Raw genomic sequence first — 20,074 nt, 5'->3', positions numbered from 1 at the left:
GGCATCCATGTGCTCCAAGTAGAAGAGGTTCTTCAGCTTCAGTCTTAAGTCAGATCACTTCCCTTCTTCCACCTCAGTCTTCTTGTCCATCCTATTGCTCAGGGAATGCCATTCCTCTTACAGATATTCCTCTTTTGAGATCCTGTGCTTGCACTGTGTCACTGGAAGTCTGGCGCAATACCAGAATCCAACGACCTCAGAATCCACAATCATTGCAGCATCCGGTAGGATCCTCTTTTCCTTCTGCAGAAAATGGAATACCCACTGGAGGTCCTCACCGTTAGATGGCAACTTACCACCTGTGAGCTGGGTGGGGGCTGTCCATCCAACCAGATCTCGGTTTTCTACCTGGGTTCCTTCTTTTCCTTACATTTGTCGTGGTCATCCTCCTCCTTGAAATAAGGCTGTTTACCAGCTGTGGCCATTGCAAGGAGTTCTATAGGCTGACTCACCACCTAGAAAGATTTGTCAGATGAAAGACTGTTATTTACCTTCGTAATGCACAAAACCACTGTTCACTAATATATATATATATATATATATATATATATATATATATATATATATATATATATATATATATATATATATATATATACATATATATATATATATATATATATATATATATATATATATATATATATATATATATATATATATGGGGTGGAGAGGTATATGAGAGAGGGGGGTGTGAGTTGGGAGCAGGGCAGTGAAATGGCGGGGGACAGGGCGACTTGGAGGCGATTTGTTTGTGGCCACCCCAAACGGGATTGAGGCCTCTGGCAATATATATATATATATATATATATATATATATATATATATATATATATATATATATATATATATATATATATATATACAAAGAATACGAGTACAAGAGACGGAGAGAGAGAGAGAGAGTAGCATGACGAAATACGATATCATAATTCCTCCATCAAAAACCATGGCTATTTACAAATATCAACTACTGAATGGAAATCAGAATTCTTGGGCAAATAGGTAATTGGGCGATTTCAGAGTCCAAATTTAAAAACGAACTCCGGAACAACTGCTTTTCGTAGCATAAGAATTTTGCTTTACAGTGCTGGAAAGAAACAAAAAATCGTGGAGGGGAGGAGTTCCTGCACTTTCTTTTCCTTGTCTTGCCTTTAACAAAAAATATTACATAAACCAGGGAGTTGATAAAGTGTTTGTTCTTTGCCCAAATTTTTATTTCTTCACCGAGATATTCAACGTTCGAGAAAGGGCAAAGGTATGTTTAATAGTTATACTGTTTCGAACACATTTTTATTTCATTCGGATAAAACTAAATTATTGTAATGATCTAAATGATCTGGTACACTCAGTAGATTAAAAATACAAATTCGTTGAGCACTTGCCTTTGCCTTACCATCATTAAAGTCTACCGAGATAATCGTCATGTGACACCCTGAGGCTGTAATCAAGATTAAGTTTTCTCAGTTCAGGTCCAATCATGTATACTTTAACTATTTACTTTAGCTAGTGATGATTTAAAGCCATTTAGCTGAAATAAGACCAATCAATGCTCATTCAAGCACTTCACATCCCAGTGAGCCTTGGACTGCAACAAAACCACAACCAATATCCTGCATAAATCAGTCTCATCACTTCAGATCAATCAGGACCCAAGTCCACTAACGTTAATTATAGGTCCTTCACATCCAGTTTACCCTACTCAGGATATAAGAAGGAAAGTTTAGGGCAGTTCAGGTCAGTTAGGTCTAATTAGAAACTTCACGTCCAAGTAGACAAAGTATAGTCAGTGAAGGTCGAAATACCTCTATGTTTCTCTTACAGATGATGAAGGCTCAACAGACGTGTAAATATCATTGGAGGAATGGAGTGGCTGTTATGATCTTGCTCATTGCCTACATTATCTACAAAACAAATGTGGCCATGTTATATATCCAGCATGTAGGTTCACTCAAACCAGCGGTGTCTAGTGACTTACACACTCATAGCGGCCACCCACTTCCGGCTGAAGAACTTTCCTCTGATGGAGAACACATCACCACCAGGACCAAGGTAGTCTTAACCTGTCATCACAGGAGATTATATGTGACTTTTCTTGCCTATCAGTAAGTTTTGATACTAATGCCGTTGCTACTATTGCCATTCTTTGTTACATTAAGCTCTGTCTATTAAGAACTATATTTGACATTTATGAATAATATTTACTGAATGTTGTTTTATTCTTGATACTGCCATAGCGCCTTGATAATTCTTTTAGGGAGGACTTGATTCTTGTTCCATGTAAGTGGCATATTCCTTCATGAAGTAAAACACAGCAATTAATCCCTTCAACCAACTCAAAACTGTTTTACATAGCTTAAGACAGGCGACAGGAAAGAAATTTAGCAATCCTTTCCTTAAAAATTTTATCACAAGCTGAATAACAGTATTTGGAGGCTGCAGTGTAAATTATTATTATACCAGTCACAAAAAGACATTATAATGAAGATATCATTTCTTGCCGCACACAACACAGGCCAACACAGCACCTTGGTGGGACGGAGGTAATGACTGCAAATGCGAGGGTAGATTCTGCAGAGCTGAAAGAGACCTATTAGACGGTGAAGCTGTAGGTGGTACCTGTGGGCGTCGGGCATGGGCAGCAGGTCCGGGGCAGCGGGTTGTGTCGTTGTGTGTGTTTGGTCGCAGTGATCAATATACAAGAGGCCTAGACGATATCCTGAAGACGGTAAGGTATTTTGAGGCCCATGTAAAAAAAAAAAAATGGTTAATTTTTACTTGTTCCAGGTTAAAATGCTAAATTATCTACACTGAAGTTCGTGCATTGCTGCTGGTGATAAATTATAAATGGAAGCAGGGCAACTGTTCACAGCCTACAGTATAATAATGAAATGGGATCAAATGTCCATATTTAACATCCCACGAACCAGCCAAGTACAGTACCACATGGCACTCAACTGCATACGCACCTCCCTACCCTTGTCTCCCTTCCCAGTCCCTTCCATCCACCCTGTTTCTCATTGCATAACCTCCTTGGAACCATATGACTGTCTCAGTTGCTAGAAAACTCCCGGAGGACGAGACTGCTGCCTTTTCACTGTGCCAGGCAATAAGTATCAGTGTTATCATAAATTTTATTACAAGACTAACTACCATTATCCTTCAGATGATAAATCCCTTGAAGTTTCAATTACTGTAGTGAGGGTCATATTGTTTAAGTAAATTTCTAATCATTTGTATGTTCTTTTTATATTTCAATCTATAATCTGCCATGAGACGAAGAGCATCTTCCGAGCATAAACAACAGTGCTAAATACTAGCATTTTCATTCAAGGGTTTGCAAGAGAGCGGGAGAGTGCCAATATTAATTCTAGAAGCTATCTATCTATCTATTGCCAGACGCCTCAATCCCGTTCGGTGTGGCCACAAACAAATCGCCTCCACGTCGCTCTGTCCCCCGCCATTTCACTACCCCACTCCCAACTCACACCCGCCTCTCTCATATACCTCTCCACCCCATCCCTCAATCTCATCCTCGGCCTCCCCCTCCCTCTTTCCTCCTCCACCTCACTCACATACACTCTCTTCGTCAGTCTTTCACCCTCCATCCTCTCCACATGGCCAAACCACCTCAGTGTATTCCTCCTAACGCTTCCTATCACATCCACATCCACACCACAACGCCCCTTTATATCCTCATTTGTCAGCCTGTCTCTCCATGTGCCTCCACAGGTTCCTCTTATATAACTCATTTCCACTGCTCTCACTCTTGACCTGTGTCCTTCCAGCAACGTCCAAGCTTCATTTCCATACGTTAGAGTTGGTATCACAATACTGTCATGTAGTAACTTTTTCACTTCCATGCTTACTTCCCTGCTTCTTATCACTGCTTTCAAGGAACCAGCAACCTTTCTTCCCTGCTGTACCCTTTCAAGCACTTAACCTTCCAAACTTCCATCCTTACTCATCACACTACACAAGTACTTAAACGTACTCACATTTTCCAATTCCTCACCATCCAACCTCGCTGTACATTCACTGACTTCACCTCTCTCAAAGACCATCACTTTACTCTTCCCTACATTTACCTTTAGATTCCGTTTCTTACACACTCTTCCAAACTCATCCACCAAGCCTTGCAGCTATCCTTCATCTTCACTCAACAACCCAGTATCATCTGCAAACAACAGTACATGGAGTTTCCAAACACTACCCTCTCTCACCAGGGCCACTTCAACATCCTCTACCCTACCTTGTACCTCTTCCATTACCCCATCCATGTACAGATTGAACAACCATGGAGACATGACACATCCCTGTTTCAAACTAACCATCAAAGAGAAAAATTCATTCAGTTCACCATCCACACGCACTGCAGCCTTAGCACCATCATACATACTATTCACAGCATTCAACAACTTCCCATCTACTCCATATATTCTTAATACTTTCCACAATCCTTGTCTATCCACCCTGTCATATGCTTTCTCCAAATCCATGAAAGCCGCATACAACTTCTTTCCCTTCTCTAGAGACTTTTCCACTAAAGATCTAAGAACGAATATCTGACCTAAACAACCTCTTCCCTTCCTAAAGCCTCCTTGTTCTTCTCCAACTAATTTCTCTGTTCTTTCTCTCACTCTGTCAATAAGTATCCTGCCATACACTTTTCCTATTATACTAAGAAGACAGATGCCCCTGTGATTACCACACACTTCTTTTTCCCCTTTTCCTTTGTACAAGGGAAATAATTATACCTGATTTCCAATCCTCCGGGACTCTACCTTCCTCCCAGGCCAATCTGCACATTTTCCACATCCATTCTATTACTATCTCTCCCCCATGCTTCAGCATTTCACCACACACTCCATCAATTCGTGGGGTTTTCCCCAATTTTACTTTCTTCATTGCTTCCACAACTTCTATCCTACTGATTTCTTCCTGTCTTCTCACCTCCCTCTCTCTCCCAGCCATTGTCCAGCCACTTATACTTGCATTATTTCCATCCTCTATGTTCAACAATTCCTTAGTGTTCTCTCCATTTGCTCACTTTTTCTCCCTTCTCCACTAGTAATCTACCATTTTTATCTTTCACTCCCCTGCTAACTTCACTTCCACCCTGTCTTACTCTCTTCACCTCTTTCCAGAACATTTTCTTACAGTCCCTCCACTTTACACTCAAGTTCCTTCCAAATTCCTCATCCGCTCTCTTCTTACTCTCTCTTACTAATCTTTTTAACTCTCTCATTCTTTCTACATAACTCTCTCATCCGCCTCTCAGCTTCTTCCATGCCCCTGTTTCTCATCCATTCATTGTATGCTATCTTCTTTTGTGCCACAGCCAGTCTCACCTCTTCATTCCACCACGCTGTTCCTTGCACACCCCTCCGTCTTCTCTTCATCCCACACACCACTTTACATGCTGCGCATATTTCTTCTGTAAATATCCTGCACACACCTTCCACGTCCCCCATCTGCTCCAATTCATATTTGCCAAATCGTTCCTCCACTTCTCTCTTATACTCTGCCTTTTTCTCATCCTCTTGTAATCTTTCCAATCCCCTTACAAATACTCCTTCTTCCCGTCCTTCCCTTCTTCTATTTCTCAATCATAATTGGACCTTGATTCTGGCCACCAAGTAGTGGTCAGAAAGTCCACTCCCCCAACCTCTATAAGCTCTTGCATCCATTACACATTTTCGCATCCTTTCATATACACACACATAATCAATCATTGCCTTCCTTTCATTCAGTTCACCACCCACCCTTCTCATCACTCGCCATATATACCTGTGGATCATTTTGTGCCTGAAGAGGGTATTGGCTATCACCAACCCCCTCCCAGCACAAATGTCCACTAACGCACTACCATTCTCATCTATCTCAGTAGGCACACCCCACTCACCAACTATTCCATCCACCTTCACATTCCCTACTTTACCATTCATATCACCGATCAAAAACACTCTCTCATTCCTTCCAAACATTTCCTTGCACACTTCCACATTTGCCCAGAACTCTTCTCTCACTCTGCTTGCACGATATTGGGATGGCGCATACACACACACACAATCGCCCACATTTATATTCCAACTTTCAATCTTACCCACATGATCCTTGATCCAACTGATCCATACTCTCTTATGCTCTTCTTCCAACTTTTAATCACAACTATACATAGTCCTTCTTTTGCCCTGTCATTCTCACCTACTCCTGCACATGTACCCCTATCCATACTCCCATTCTCTCACACTCTCACCGCTCCATTTCATTTCAGTTATTCCGCATACATCAACTTTCCCACCCTCAAGCACCTGGACAATCTCTTTCTCTTTCACCTCATCATTCACTCCCCTTACATTCCACGTTCCGATTACCATGTCCTTTGTCCGGTCCTTGGTCGTCATCTTTTGGTCAATCCTTGTCCGAGGCTTATTGTTTGACTTTTTAGTTAGTTGTTTTTTGGGGAGGGGCACTGACTCTCCCAATTATGGCTGACATAAGCGAAGCTTGTCAGCTAATAGAGGCAAAACCTCGTGCACCTTTCAGTAATGATTTCATCAGCACACAAAATGCTCTATCATATTGGCGAGTGTACTCACACATTCTTTCGCAATCATGGTTTAGGTGTAACGACGGGACCTGATTTATCACGGTTTCAGTTTTATTTGATTTTCTGATGAGTAACTAGACATTATATGTCAAAATACTACTGTATAATCGAGCCATTGACATACCAAAACTGTTTGTGAAAATGGAAAATGATAATAACGGAAGAAATTTTCTGCATACCAGGAATCCAGATCTGCTGGGCTTTCAGAGTTATTTTATCTGAGAATTTAAAATGGGATATGGAAGACTGGCATATTTTCATTTGTTCTCTTTCTCATCTTCACTTTAGTTTCAGTGCATTTTAGATGAAATTGTAAAATTAATTAATGATGCTGCCAACGAGGGATAGCCAAAATGTTAGTGGCTTGCAACCCATCTTCAATGATTCACTAAGGCAGAGGGTATGAAAACGAGAGCTTTGAAATTAACAAGGGCCAGGAAGGACAAGAAAATCTGATGTGCTTTCCCATCCAAAGTCAGGCAGGCACTGAGCTCATAAACTCAGAGCATGTGGTGGTAAGCCTGTAAAGTTGCTAGAAACCACCAGAAAAAAATCCACCAACTACAGGAATTTTCCTACAATATTTCTTGGACCCTACCAAATATATGGTGCGAATTAGAGGGTCCAGACTTCCATTGCGCTGACTATGTATATATATATATATATATATATATATATATATATATATATGTGTGTGTGTGTGTGTGAAATTTTTCCCCATTCAGACATCCAGTGTGTGTGCAGCAAATCAGTATCTTTTATAAAATTATCATAAATATAGAAGCAGGGGATTTAACCACAAATGATGGCTATGAGTGGTTTTAAACTGAAGAATTGACTACGTTTGTTATTAACTCATCCCGTCTGGATGACATGTATACATGTCCTCCTGGGGCCATCCAGGAGTCATGTATACATGATCTAGTAATTCGCGCCATTGTTTGAATACACAGCTGATTATTTTCACCACCCACACCCACTGGCAACCCCCCAAACGCATCCCAGTCATGCTCCAGTTGCCTGCATACCTCCATGATGGATAGGCCTATGCGTAAAGATATTCCTATGTCCTGAACCTCGGCCGACCACCCTTACCCTCCGACTTCCACTCCTATGAAGTCCAAAGGCCCTCGGAGGACAGGCCTTAGTGATAGTGCAATGGGGAGGAAGTTAGATGTACCTTTATTACCAATTGTCAGTGGGGAAAGTGACTCCTTTGAAGAACTAGACTTATCCATGTTGAGTATGGAAAAATATGCATCAGAGGAGGAGAGTGGTCGTGAATTCGCCACTGTACGGCAATATTTTCCGTCTGCAGAATCATCAGCCTTTTCTGGTGATGAAGGATCAGATATAGTTGATGATCCTGCAGAGGGTGATATACCCACAGTGGAGAAAGTGGCGGGGGAGGTAGAGAGTGAAGGAAGCAAGGAGGCTGGTGGGAGGAGAAAGTGCCACAGGCTGAGCCGCCGGGCAGGAGAGCAGCATTGGGTGGAATTTTCTACCCATACACCATCACCACCATGTTCACCCACATGGCCTGCATCACTTCAATCATCACCCCATGCATCATCATGCCAGCTTGCATCACTCCAGGCCTCACCATGCCGACCTGCCTCACCATGTGCATCACCACACCGACCTGCCTCACCATGTGCATCACCACACCAACCTGCCTCACCATGTGCATCACCACACCGACCTGCCTCACCATGTTCATCACCACGCTGACCTTCCTCACTTCTGGGCTCACCACTTGCCTTACCATGCTGACCTGCCTCACCACGTGCCTCACCATGCCGATCTGCCTCATCCCCTGCATCACCACGCTGACCTGCCTCATTTCAGGCCTCACCACACTGGCCTGCATCATTACAGGCCTCACCATGCCAGCCTGCATCACTAAGCGTCTCACCACACCGGCCTGCCTCAACATGTGCCACTTCACCACAATCTGGCCCATCTGGATATGTTGGTGCAGGTGCACGCTGGCAGGCACGTGCACTCCGACGCCTTTCACCAACACCATCACCACCATGATCACCGTCACCAGCATCATCTCCTGCCTCATCTAGTGGTGAGTCAGCGGAATCTCCACCATGCTGCAATGTTAGGGGCCATGGAATGGCACGGGGCAGGCAAGGTAGGAACCATGGACTGGTAGGTTTAAAACCTTTGTGTGGGAGGAAGGGACGGGGTTTCAGCCTGAAATACCTGTTTCTGACGACACAGATCCATTTGTGCAGCCAGAATTTTCCTGCAACAGAGCTTCTTCTGCAGTGGACTTCTTGTTTTTCCACAACAGCAGTGATGGAGTTCATTGTGAAAGAAGTGAGCAGTTTCAGGGATTTCTGCTGCAATTGGGCTGAAGCCTCGCACGTGAGAGAGAGTGCGAAAATAAAGGAATGGACTTCAATAAGTGTTAGCGAAATGTATGTTTGGCTAGGCTTGACAATGTTGATGCCTCACATGAGGAAACATAACATACATGATTACTGGCTCGTGGATGATATTGCTGCGACACCAGTATTCGGTAAGTATATGCCACGTGACCAATATCTTGACATCTTGAGGTATTTACATTTTTCCACCAATTTGGACCCACATCCGAATGATAGGCTGTGGAAAATTCGCTCAGTACTAAAGATGATGAAGGAGAAATTTCGATCATTTTTCAGGCCATTTCAGAGGGTTGTTATCGACAAGTCACTTGTTTTGTTTAGGGGACATCCTGCCTTCATTCAGTACATTCCATCTGAGAGACATCGTTTCGAAATAAAGGTCTTTGTCTTGTGTGATTGCAAGTCTGGGTACATGCTTGATTTCATTGTGTATACAGTGAGTGATGCGGTGTTGTCGAAGGACGACCCCCATGGTTTCTCTGGCTCTGTGGTCAAGAAATTAATGGACAGGTACTTCGGTGGCAACCATATCCTTTACACTGATAATTATTACACAGCACCAAGTCTTGCAAAGTACCTGCAAGAACACCAAATTGGATCGTGTGGCACTGTCCGTGCAAAGAGGAAGCATTGGCCATCCTTTTCCAAAGGCATCATGAAGGGGTAGTGCAGGACCTTACAATTAGGTAAACTTCTGGCAATTCACTGGCATGATAAGAGAAAGGTGAATGTCCTCTCCACGGTCCATGAAAGTAGGTTGATTGACACATGCAAGGTTAATAGAGGAACAAGGCAGCCAGTCTTCAGGTCTGATGCTGTTATGGACTATAACATGAACATGCGACTCACTGATAAATCAGATATGCAGATTGGCACAATCAACTGTCTGAGGAAGTGCTGTAAGTGGTATATGAAGGCATTCCTACATGTCCTGGACATCTGTGTACTGAGTGCCTTCATTCTGTACAAGGAGGTTACACAGACCAGCACATCCCTCAGACAGTTCGAGAAGGATGTGATTTACGGCCTTCTGGAGAGGTTTGGACAGGTAATTCCTTCCGTGAAATGTAGGCACAGTGTACAGCAACTGCCTGACCGCCTGCAGTACAAGGACTACCTCAGCAAGCATTTCATGGAAATATTACCTTGCACACCTGCAGGCAATGAAGCCTCCCGGCTTTGCTTTGTGCCAATTCATCGCGCCGACCACAGCAACGTCGTATGATGAAGTGGTGGTGTGCTGAATGTGAGGTTGCACAGTGTACTGACTGTTTCTTTGACTTCCACGCAAAGACCGAGCGGTAGGAGTCTGGGTATTATGAATAAGTTTGTTTTGTACATGCCGGTATGTTGTTTTTTGTTGAAACATATAATATGATTTCACTGCTCTGCGTATATTTATGTGAATAATGGAGGCGGAAAGTATGTTGCATGATAAACTCACAGCTTTATTTTATTTGGGAAACATTTGCTAATACATAATTATGATGAAAAATTATAACTCAAAGGAAAGAGAAAGTCACAGTGGTAAGTATTTCTGATTGTGGGCAGTAAGTAAATGACTACCGGTACTTGGTTCATATTTTATTTATTTATTTACTGTATTTTTTTTTCCAGTAGTACTGGTAGTAGTAGTAGAAGTGGTAGTATGTGTAGTAGGTGTGGTAGTAATAGTAGTAGATGTGGTAGTTGTAATAGTAGTAGTTGTGGTAGTGGTAGTAGTAGTATTTGTAGTAGTGGTAGTTGTAGTATTAGTAGTTGTTGTAGTGGTAGTTGTATTTGTATTTCTAATAGTTTATTTCTATGAGTTGCAATACAGACTTCTACTCGATCACCAATGCCAGAATCGAGCAACCATCCTAGCCAAACATACATTTCCGTGTGTGTGTGTGTGTGTGTGTGTGTGTGTGAGAGAGAGAGAGAGAGAGAGAGAGTCTGTCTGTTTGTAACAAGGAAGTCGAGCAGCATGAGTTCAAGGTCGCTGCTTCTGTGACTGGCCTTCATTCACCCAACACGACGGATTAAGGAGAAATATGCACGGAAACAGTGTTTGTAGTGTATTTTGGTGTCCTGGAAGTTCATCGAAGTAATATAAGTGTGGTGGGCTAGTGTAAGCCTTTGTTGTGTTACCAAATCTCCGCCATGCATAGGGACACAGGCAAAAGAACACGAAAAATTGCCCTCATTCCCCACTCAATCACTCTCCCTATCTGCACTTCACGGATCATCTGATGCCATCTACTTGAAGTTAAGGGATTGTTGAGTAATATGAAACTTTTTCTGTTGCAATTGGTTAGACAAATGTCCGGACAAAGGACATGGTTATCGGAACTTGGAATGTAAGGGGAGTGAAAGATGAGGTGAAAGAGAGAGAGATTGTCCAGGTGCTTGAGGGTGCAAAAGTTGATGTATGGGGAATAACTGAAACGAAATGGAGAGGAGAAAGTGTGAGAGAATGGGAGTATGGATGGGGTGTATGTGCAGGAGTAGGTGAGAATGAGAGGGCAAAGGAAGGAGTATGTATAGTTGTGAGTAAAAGATGGAAGAAGAGCATAAGACAGTATGGATCAGTTGCGTCAAGGATTGTGTGGGTAAAGTTGAAAGTTGGAATACAAATGTGGGCGATTGTGTGTGTGTATACGCCAACGCAAGATCGTGCTAAAGGGTGAGAGAAGAGTTCTGGACAAATGTAGAAGTGTGCATGGAAAAGTTTGGACGGAATGAGAGAATATTTTTGATTGGTGATGTGAATGGTAAAGTTGGGAATGTGAAGGTGGATGGAATAGTTGGTGAGTGGGGTGTGCCTGCTGAGATAGATGAGAATGGGAGTGCGTTAGTGGACATTTGTGCTGGGAGGGGGTTGGTGATAGCCAATACCCTCTTCAGGCATAAAATGATCCACAAGTATACATGGCGAGTCATGAGAAGGGTGGGTGGTAAACTGAATGAAAGGAAGGCAATGATTGATTATGTGTGTGTGGATGAAAGGATGCGAAGATGTGTAATGGATGCAATAGCTCATACAGGTTGGGGGAGTGGACTTTCTGACCACTACTTGGTGGTGGCCAGAATTAGAATTCAAATAAGATGGAGGAATAGAAGAAGGGAAAGACGAGAGGAAGGAGTAGTTGCAAGGAGAGTGGAAAGGTTACAAGAGGATGAGAAAAAGGCAGAGTATAAGAGAGAAGTGCAGGAACGATTGGGCAAATATGAATTGGAGCAGATGGGAGACGTGGAAGGTGTGTGTAGGATTTTTACAGAAGAAATATACGCAGCATGTGATGTGGTGTGTGGAAGGAAGAGAAGACGGAGGGGGGTGCAAGGAACAGCGTGGTGGACTGAAGAGGTGAGACAGGCTGTGGCACAAAAGAAGAAAGCATACAATGAATGGATGAGAAATAGGGGCGTGGAAGAAGTTGAGAGGCAGAAGAGAGAGTTATATGTAGAAACAAAGAGAGAGGTGAAAAGATTAGTAAGAGAGAGTAAGAAGAGAGTGGATGAGGAATTTGGAAGGAATTTGAGTGTAAAGTGGAGGGACTGTAAGGAAATGTTCTGGAAAGAGGTGAAAAGAGTAAAACAGGGTGGAAGTGAAGTTAGCAGGGGAGTGGAAGATAAAAATGGTAGATTACTAGTGGAGAAGGGAGAAAAAGTGAGCAGATGGAGAGAACACTTTAAGGAATTGTTGAACATAGAGGATGGAAGTAATGCGAGTATAAGTGGCTGGGGAATGGCTGGGAGAAGGAGGGAGGTGAGAAGACAGGAAGAAATCAGTAGGATAGAAGTTGTGGAAGCAATGAAGAAAGTTAAATCGGGGAAAGCCCCAGGAATTGATGGAGTGTGTGGTGAAATGCTGAAGCATGGGGGAGAGACAGTAGTAGAATGGATGTGGAAGATGTGCAGATTGGCCTGGGAGGAAGGTAGAGTCTCGGAGGATTGGAAGTCAGGTATAATTATTCCCTTGTACAAAGGAAAAGGGGAAAAAGAAGTGTGTGGTAATCATAGGGGCATTTGTCTTCTTAGTATAATAGGAAAAGTGTATGGCAGGATACTTATTGACAGAGTGAGAGAAAGAACAGAGAAATTAGTTGGATAAGAACAAGGAGGCTTTACGAAGGGAAGAGGTTGTGTAGATCAGATATTCATTCTCAGATCTTTAGTGGAAAAGTTTCTAGAGAAGGGAAAGAAGTTGTATGCAGCTTTCATGGATTTGGAGAAAGCAACAAATGACAACAAATAAGGTTTAATATTACTCATCAATCCTTCAACTTTAACCTGCCCCATCCAAACCGATTTTCCACCACTGACTCCCCCCAGTCTCGACCAATTTTGGAATATATATATTTTTTTTTGGCTCAAACCTCCGCTTTTTGTGAGAAACATCGAAAGTTCATAGAGAAATTGCTCACCTGAGGTTTAAAATAATCAATAGAGCTAGCAGTACTCCTTACCTTACTGGGTTTTCTAACAGGCTGGCTCCAAAGAAAACGAGTTCTATGGGAGGGTAACTATTCCACACCACTCATAAACGGTATTTATTTATTTATTTGGTAAGAATTTATATGTAGTACAAGAGTATATTGGTTTTCACACAGTAATATAGGCAATATGAGCATTGTTTCACTCTCCAAACACATCAGCATACCTGACCTTTTTAGGCGACATTACCTGATCATCATTTCTGATTCTTTCTTCCTCTAATGCTACGTAAACTTTGTCCTCCACATTGTCATCAATTGGGGAATCACTCTGGCCCTGAATGTCTTTGTTGGCCAGGTCACTGATAACAGGTGAATTGCCAAGACAGTGGAGTGTGGGGGGGGGAGGTCATGCAGGGTAAGGCACTGTCCCTGCCTGGGATCTTGTAGAGGAAGGTGTCCCGTGTATACGTACCAGAAATCACGCGCGAAAATTGAAAATTGTGCAGATTATGAACCTTCCAATTGCATGACGTACTGGTACGTTGATGGGACTAACTGTGACAAAACATTGCGACGTACCCATACGTCGAATGGACGCCTTGGGTTAAGTTGATGGCATCAGACTGTCCATGAAATGCAGATAGGGAGAGTGAGTAAGTGGGGAATGAGGGCGATTTTTGGTGTTTTTTTGCCGGTGTCCATATGCTTGGCAGAGTTTCAGTGACACAACAAAGGCTTACACTAGCCTATCACACTTATATCACTTCGATGACACTTCCAGGATACCAAAATACACTACAAACACTGTTTCCATGAATATTTGTCCATAATCGATCATATTGGGTGAAAGAAAGCCGGTCACAGTAGCAGCGACCTTGAACTCACAATACTCATCTTCCTCGTTACAGACAGACAGACAGACACCCGCTCTCTCTCTCTCTCTCTCTCTCTCTCTCTCTCTCACACACACACACACATGTAAATGGAAGTTTGGCTAGGATTGTTGCTTGATTCTGGCATTGGTGATCAAGTAGAAGTCTTTGATATTGCAACTCCTAGAAATAATACTATTACTACTACAAGTACAAATACAACTACCACTACAACAGCTAATAACACTACAACTACCGTACCACTACTACAAGTACTGCTATCACTACCACAACTATTACTATTACAACTACCACATCTACTACTATTACTACCACACCTACTACACATACTACCACTACAAGTGCTACTAGAAAAAAAAAATTACAGTAAATAAATAAATAAAATGTGAACCCAGTTCCGGTAGTCATTTACTTACTGCCCACAAACGGAAATACTTACTACTGTGACTTTCTCTTTACTTTGAATTATAATTTTTCATCATAATTGTGTATAAGCAAATGTTTCCCAAATAAAATAAGGCTGTGAGTTCCTCAAGAAACATTACTCACATAACTATACGCAGAGCAGTGAAATCATATTATCTATTTCAACAAAAAACAACATACCAGCATGTACAAAACTAACATTCATAATACCCAGAGTCCTACCACTCGGTCTTTGTGTGGAGATCAAAGAAACAGTCAGTGCACAGTGCAACCTCACATCCAGCACACCACCTCTTTGTCATACGGTGTTGCTATGATCAGCGCGATTAATTGGCGCAAACAAAGCAATGCCGGAAGGCTTCATTGCCTGCAGGCGTGCAAGGTAATATTTCCATGAAATGCTTGCTGAGGTAGTCCCTTCACTGCAGGCAGTCAGGCAGTTCCTGTACACTGTGCCTACATTTTGTCGGAAGGAAATACCTGTCCAAACCTGTCCAGAAGGCCGTAAAACATATCCTTCTTGAACAGTCTGAGGGATGTGCTGGTCTGTGTAACCTCCTTGTACATAATGGAGGCAGTCAGTACACAGATGTCCAGGACATGTAGTAATGCCTTCATACACTTACAGCACCTCCTCAGACAGTCGATTGTGCTGAACTGCATATCTGATTTATCAACGAGTCGCTTGTTCACGTTATAGTCCATAACAGCATCAGGCTTGAAGACTGGCTGCCTCGTTCCTCTATCGACCTTGCCTGTGTCAATCAACCTACCATCGTGGACTGTGGAGAGGACATTCACCTTTCTCTTATCATGTCAGTGAATTGCCAGGAGTTTCCCTGATTGCAAGGTCCTGCACTGCCCCTTCATGATGCCTTTGGGAAAGGACGGCCAATGCTTCCTCTTTGCACAGACAGTGCCACACGATCCAATTTGGTGTCCTTGCAGGTACTTTGCATGACTTGGTGCTGTGTAATAATCATCAGTGTAAAGGATATGGTTGCCACCGAAGTACCTGTCCATTAATTTCTTGACCACAGAGCCAGAGAAACCATGGGGATCATTCTTTGACAACACCACATCACTCGCTGTCTACACAATGAAATTAAGCACGTACCCAGACTTGTAATCACACAAGACCAAGAACTTTATTCCGAAACGATGTCTCTCAGATGGAATGTACTGAATGAAGGCAAGACATCCCCTGAACAAAACAAGCGACTTGTCGATAACAACCTTCTGTAATGGCCTGTAAAATGATCGAAATTTCTCCTTCATCATCTCTAGAATCGAGCGAATTTTCCACAGCCTATCGTTTGGATGTAGGCCCATATTGGTGGAAAAATGTATATATCTCAAGATGTCAAGATATCGGTCACGTGGCATAGACTTTCCGAATACTGGCATCGCAGCAATATCGTCCACGAGCCAGTAATCGTGTCTGTTATGTTTTCTCATGTGAGGCATCAACATTGTCAAGCCTAGCCAAACATACATTTCGCTAACATGCATTGCAGTCCATTCCTTCATTTTCACACTCTCTCTCACGTGCGAGGTTTCAGCTCAATTGCAGCAGAAATCCCTGAAACTGTTCACTTCTTTCACAGTGAACTCCATCACTGCTGTTGTGGAAAAAGCAAGGAAGAAGTCCACTGCAGAAGAAACTCTGTTGCAGGGAAATTCTGGCTGCACACCTGGATATGTGTTGCCAAAAACAAGTATTTCAGGCTGAAACTCCGTCCTTTCCTCCCACACAAAGGTTTCAAATCTACCAGTCCGTGGTTCCTACCTTGCCTGCCATGCACGTGACCTGCCCCATGCCCTTCCACGGCCCCTAGCATGGCGACGTGGTGGCGATTCCACCGACTAACCACTAGATGAGGCAGATGATGATGCTGGTGACGGTGATTGTGGTGGTGATGGTGTTGGTGAATGGTGTCGGTGGGCATGTGCCTGCCAGCGTGCACCAGCACCAACATATCCAGATGGGCCAGGTTGTGGTGAAGTGGCACGTGGTGAGGCAGTCCAGCCTGGTGCACCACGTGGTGAGGCAGGCCGGCATGGTGAGGCCTGAAGTAAGGCAGGTCGGCATGGTGATGCAGGGGATGTGGCACGTCAGCATGGTGAGGTTGGTCGGAATGGTAAGGCACGTGGTGAGACCAGAAGTGAGGCAGGTCAGCGTGGTGATGCACGTGATGAGGCCTGAAGTGAGGCACGTCGGCGTGGTGATACACATGGTGAGACAGGTCAGCTTGGTGATGCACATGGTGAGGCAGGTCGGCATGGTGATACACATGGTGAGGCAGGTCAGCTTGGTGATGCACATGGTGAGGCAGGTCAGCGTGGTGAGGCAGGTCAGCATGGTGAAGCAGGTCGGTGTGGTGAGGCCTGGAGTGATGCAGGCCGGCATGGTGATGCATGAGGTGATGATTGAAGTGATGCAGGCCGTGTGGGTGAACGTGGTGGTGATGGTGTATGGGGTGGAAAATTCCACCCTACGCCGCTCTCCTGCCCGGCAGCTCAGACTGCAGCATTTTCAATCCCTCCAGCCTCCTTGCTTGCTTCACTTTCTACCTCCACCACCACTTTCTCCACTGTGTGTATATCACCCTCCGCAGGATCATCAACTACATCTGATCCTTCATCACCAGAAAAGGCTGATGATCCTGCAGATGGAAAATATCACCGCACAGTGGCGAATTCACAGTCACTCTCCTCTGACGCGTATTTTTCCATACTCAACATGGCTAAGTCATGTTCTTCAAAGGAGGAGTCACTTTCCCCACTTCAAGTTTGAGATAATGGTACATCTTACTCCCTCCATATTGCACCATCAATAAGGCCTTTCCTCCGAGGGCCTTTGGACTTCATAGGAGTGGAAGTCGGAGGGCGCAGGCGATCAGGCAATGGTCAAGACACAGGAATATCTTTATGCATAGGCCTATCCATCACAGAGGTACACAGGCAAATGGAGCATGACTGGGAAGCATGTGGGGGGTTGCCAGAGGGTGCGAGTGGTGAAAATAATCAGCTGAGTATTCAAACAATGGCGCAAATTACTAGATCATGTACACATGACAACTGGACGGCCCCAGGAGGACATGTATACATGTCACCCAGACAGGATGGGTTAAAGATAGACAATTTTGATGATTTCCGTCATGAATGCCTGGCTGTGGGGAGTGCTTGCGACAACATCTGCCGGGCGGGAGGGGTTAATGATGCCATATAAATGCCATGAAATAAAACGCTACTGCATTTTACATCATAGTCAGTTGTATTATCAATTTGAAATATGTAATTCATGTAAAAGGGGATGAAATAATGATTATAATGTGTTAAATATTTCGAGTTTGCATAAGTGGATGTGGAACTTTGCAGCAGAAAAATGGGAAGAGGCCTGGTAGCATTAATATTGAAATTCCCAGTGGCACTAACTCGAGAATTGCCAGTGAGCACCAGCAAGGTCAATATGGAAGTCAGGCTACCCTTGCAGAAACTAGAAGTCGCATTATTTTCTAACGTCTCTTCCGTGATAGTTATTGATACACTGTATGTAAACTCTTCATGACATTATTCATTGGTAGCTATAGTAATTTCCAAGACATGTTTTAGTGTGATAAATGCAGTAATACTGTTACTAGAAGCCATAAAATACACCGGGTATGACAGCATTCATCACACACGTACAAGTCTCTAGCTCCACATTTGGTTTGAAACTCACATAATTTGGTTTTCTAAAAGAACGATGCCTCATCTGAAAAATGCTGAAGAAAATATGCAAAGTTTTTCATATGAAAATTATACGTTGTTTAAAGCTGAAATCGTGGGGAGATAATGCTTGCGATAGAAAGAGAAAGTAAGACCTTCACTTTCTTTAATTCATTTTTGGGTATACGAAGTTACTTTGTAACAGCCGAATTCATGATTATAGAAGTAGCGTAAAGGATCACTTATATATTATCAATATATTTTACGTATTAGGAAAAAAAGCCAGAGAAAACCAAATTACAAGAAAAAACTAACGACCTGTTTTTGGGAATGAACCACTTAGAAAAAAAAAAAAAAAAAAGGCCTAAATTGAAGAATTTCATCTAATGGAGCCAACCTGACTACTTAGGTCCAGCGGAGCAGACGACACACAAAGGGTTTTTGTTCTTGGTTGAAACTAACAATTCTGAGTCGTGAAATGCTAATATTTCTTATCGAAAAATCGTTACATATTTCATATAAGCCTAATTATTTTTGTATTGCTGAACAACTACATGAAATGGATGAGAAATAAAGCTTATCGATATTTAAGGAAGGAAATAATATCCGTCCCCATACTGGAATGGTAGACTCGACCATCAATTTTTCTTTCTACTTGATTATAATACAGCCTTTCTTCCTTATAGCAGTGACTAAAAATGTAATTTCTCCCTTCCTTTTACTGACACACAGGGCAAATTAAATGACCAGGGTTTAGTTGACCGACTGTAATGTCAAACATTAAATAATTTGGTGAAGAGCGGCAGTTTCACATTGGTTAGTAACATCGGGAATACTGCCACTCCTACACCTGCCCTGGGGCGGGACAGAAGGTCAGGATGATGATGATAATGATGATGATGATGGTAGTAGATCTCACATAAAGAAGAAAGTTTATCTTATTGAATTCATGAATTAAGAAACAAGATTTTTGAGTTCTTAAATGATTAAAGTAATACGAGGCGACTCCAACGACCCGGATCTTCAGCCATTATTCTGTAGTCTTCGCATTTTCTTGGAGAGCGAGAACAGAACAACCTTGGGCGTTTAACCCATCACGTCCCAAGCTACAGTATTTCTCACCTCCGACACCCCCCAATCCCGAGGTATTTTCAATTTTTTCTTTTTTTTTGCTAAAACCTCTGCTTTTCGTGAGAAACATCGAAAATTCATAGAGAAATCGCTCACCTGAGGTTTAAAATACTCGATCCAGGTAGCAGTACCTCTTTACATGACTGGGTTTTCTAACAGGCTGGCACCAAAGAAAACGAGTTCTATGGGAGGGTAACTATTTCACACCACTCATAAACGGTATTTATTTATTTACTTGGTACGAATTTATATGTAGTATGAGAGTATGTTGGTTTTCAAACAGTAATATAGGCATTATAAGCATTGTTTCACTCACTAACTCATCACCATACCTGACCTTTTTTTGCCACATTACCTGATCATCATTTCTGACTGTTTCTTCCTCTAATGCTATGTAAACACTATCCTCCACATTGTCATCGATTGGGGAATCACTCTGGCCCTGAATGTCTTTATTGGCCAGGTCACTGGTAACAGGTG

The 20,074-nt window shown here is 42.8% G+C and overlaps 1 protein-coding gene across 1 annotated transcript in view; it reads left to right on the top strand.

Moving 5' to 3' along the window:
• Positions 1-252: 252 nt before the first annotated feature.
• LOC145400792 (uncharacterized) overlaps positions 253-20,074 on the top strand; it is a 143,325-nt gene continuing 123,503 nt past the window's right edge. Inside the window, exons 1-2 of the mRNA XM_080273227.1 lie at positions 253-279; positions 2,516-2,728. Of these exons, the coding sequence (XP_080129353.1) occupies positions 253-279; positions 2,516-2,728 (240 nt within the window). The remainder of the gene's footprint in view (positions 280-2,515; positions 2,729-20,074) is intronic.

This window comes from Coenobita brevimanus, chromosome 53 (assembly GCF_032717465.1).
Source record: "Coenobita brevimanus isolate Jiangsu-jjx chromosome 53, ASM3271746v2, whole genome shotgun sequence".
Lineage (NCBI taxonomy): Eukaryota > Metazoa > Arthropoda > Malacostraca > Decapoda > Coenobitidae > Coenobita > Coenobita brevimanus.
The sequence above is the reverse complement of the archived record's forward strand: the minus strand, read 5'-3'. Positions and strand labels throughout refer to the sequence as shown.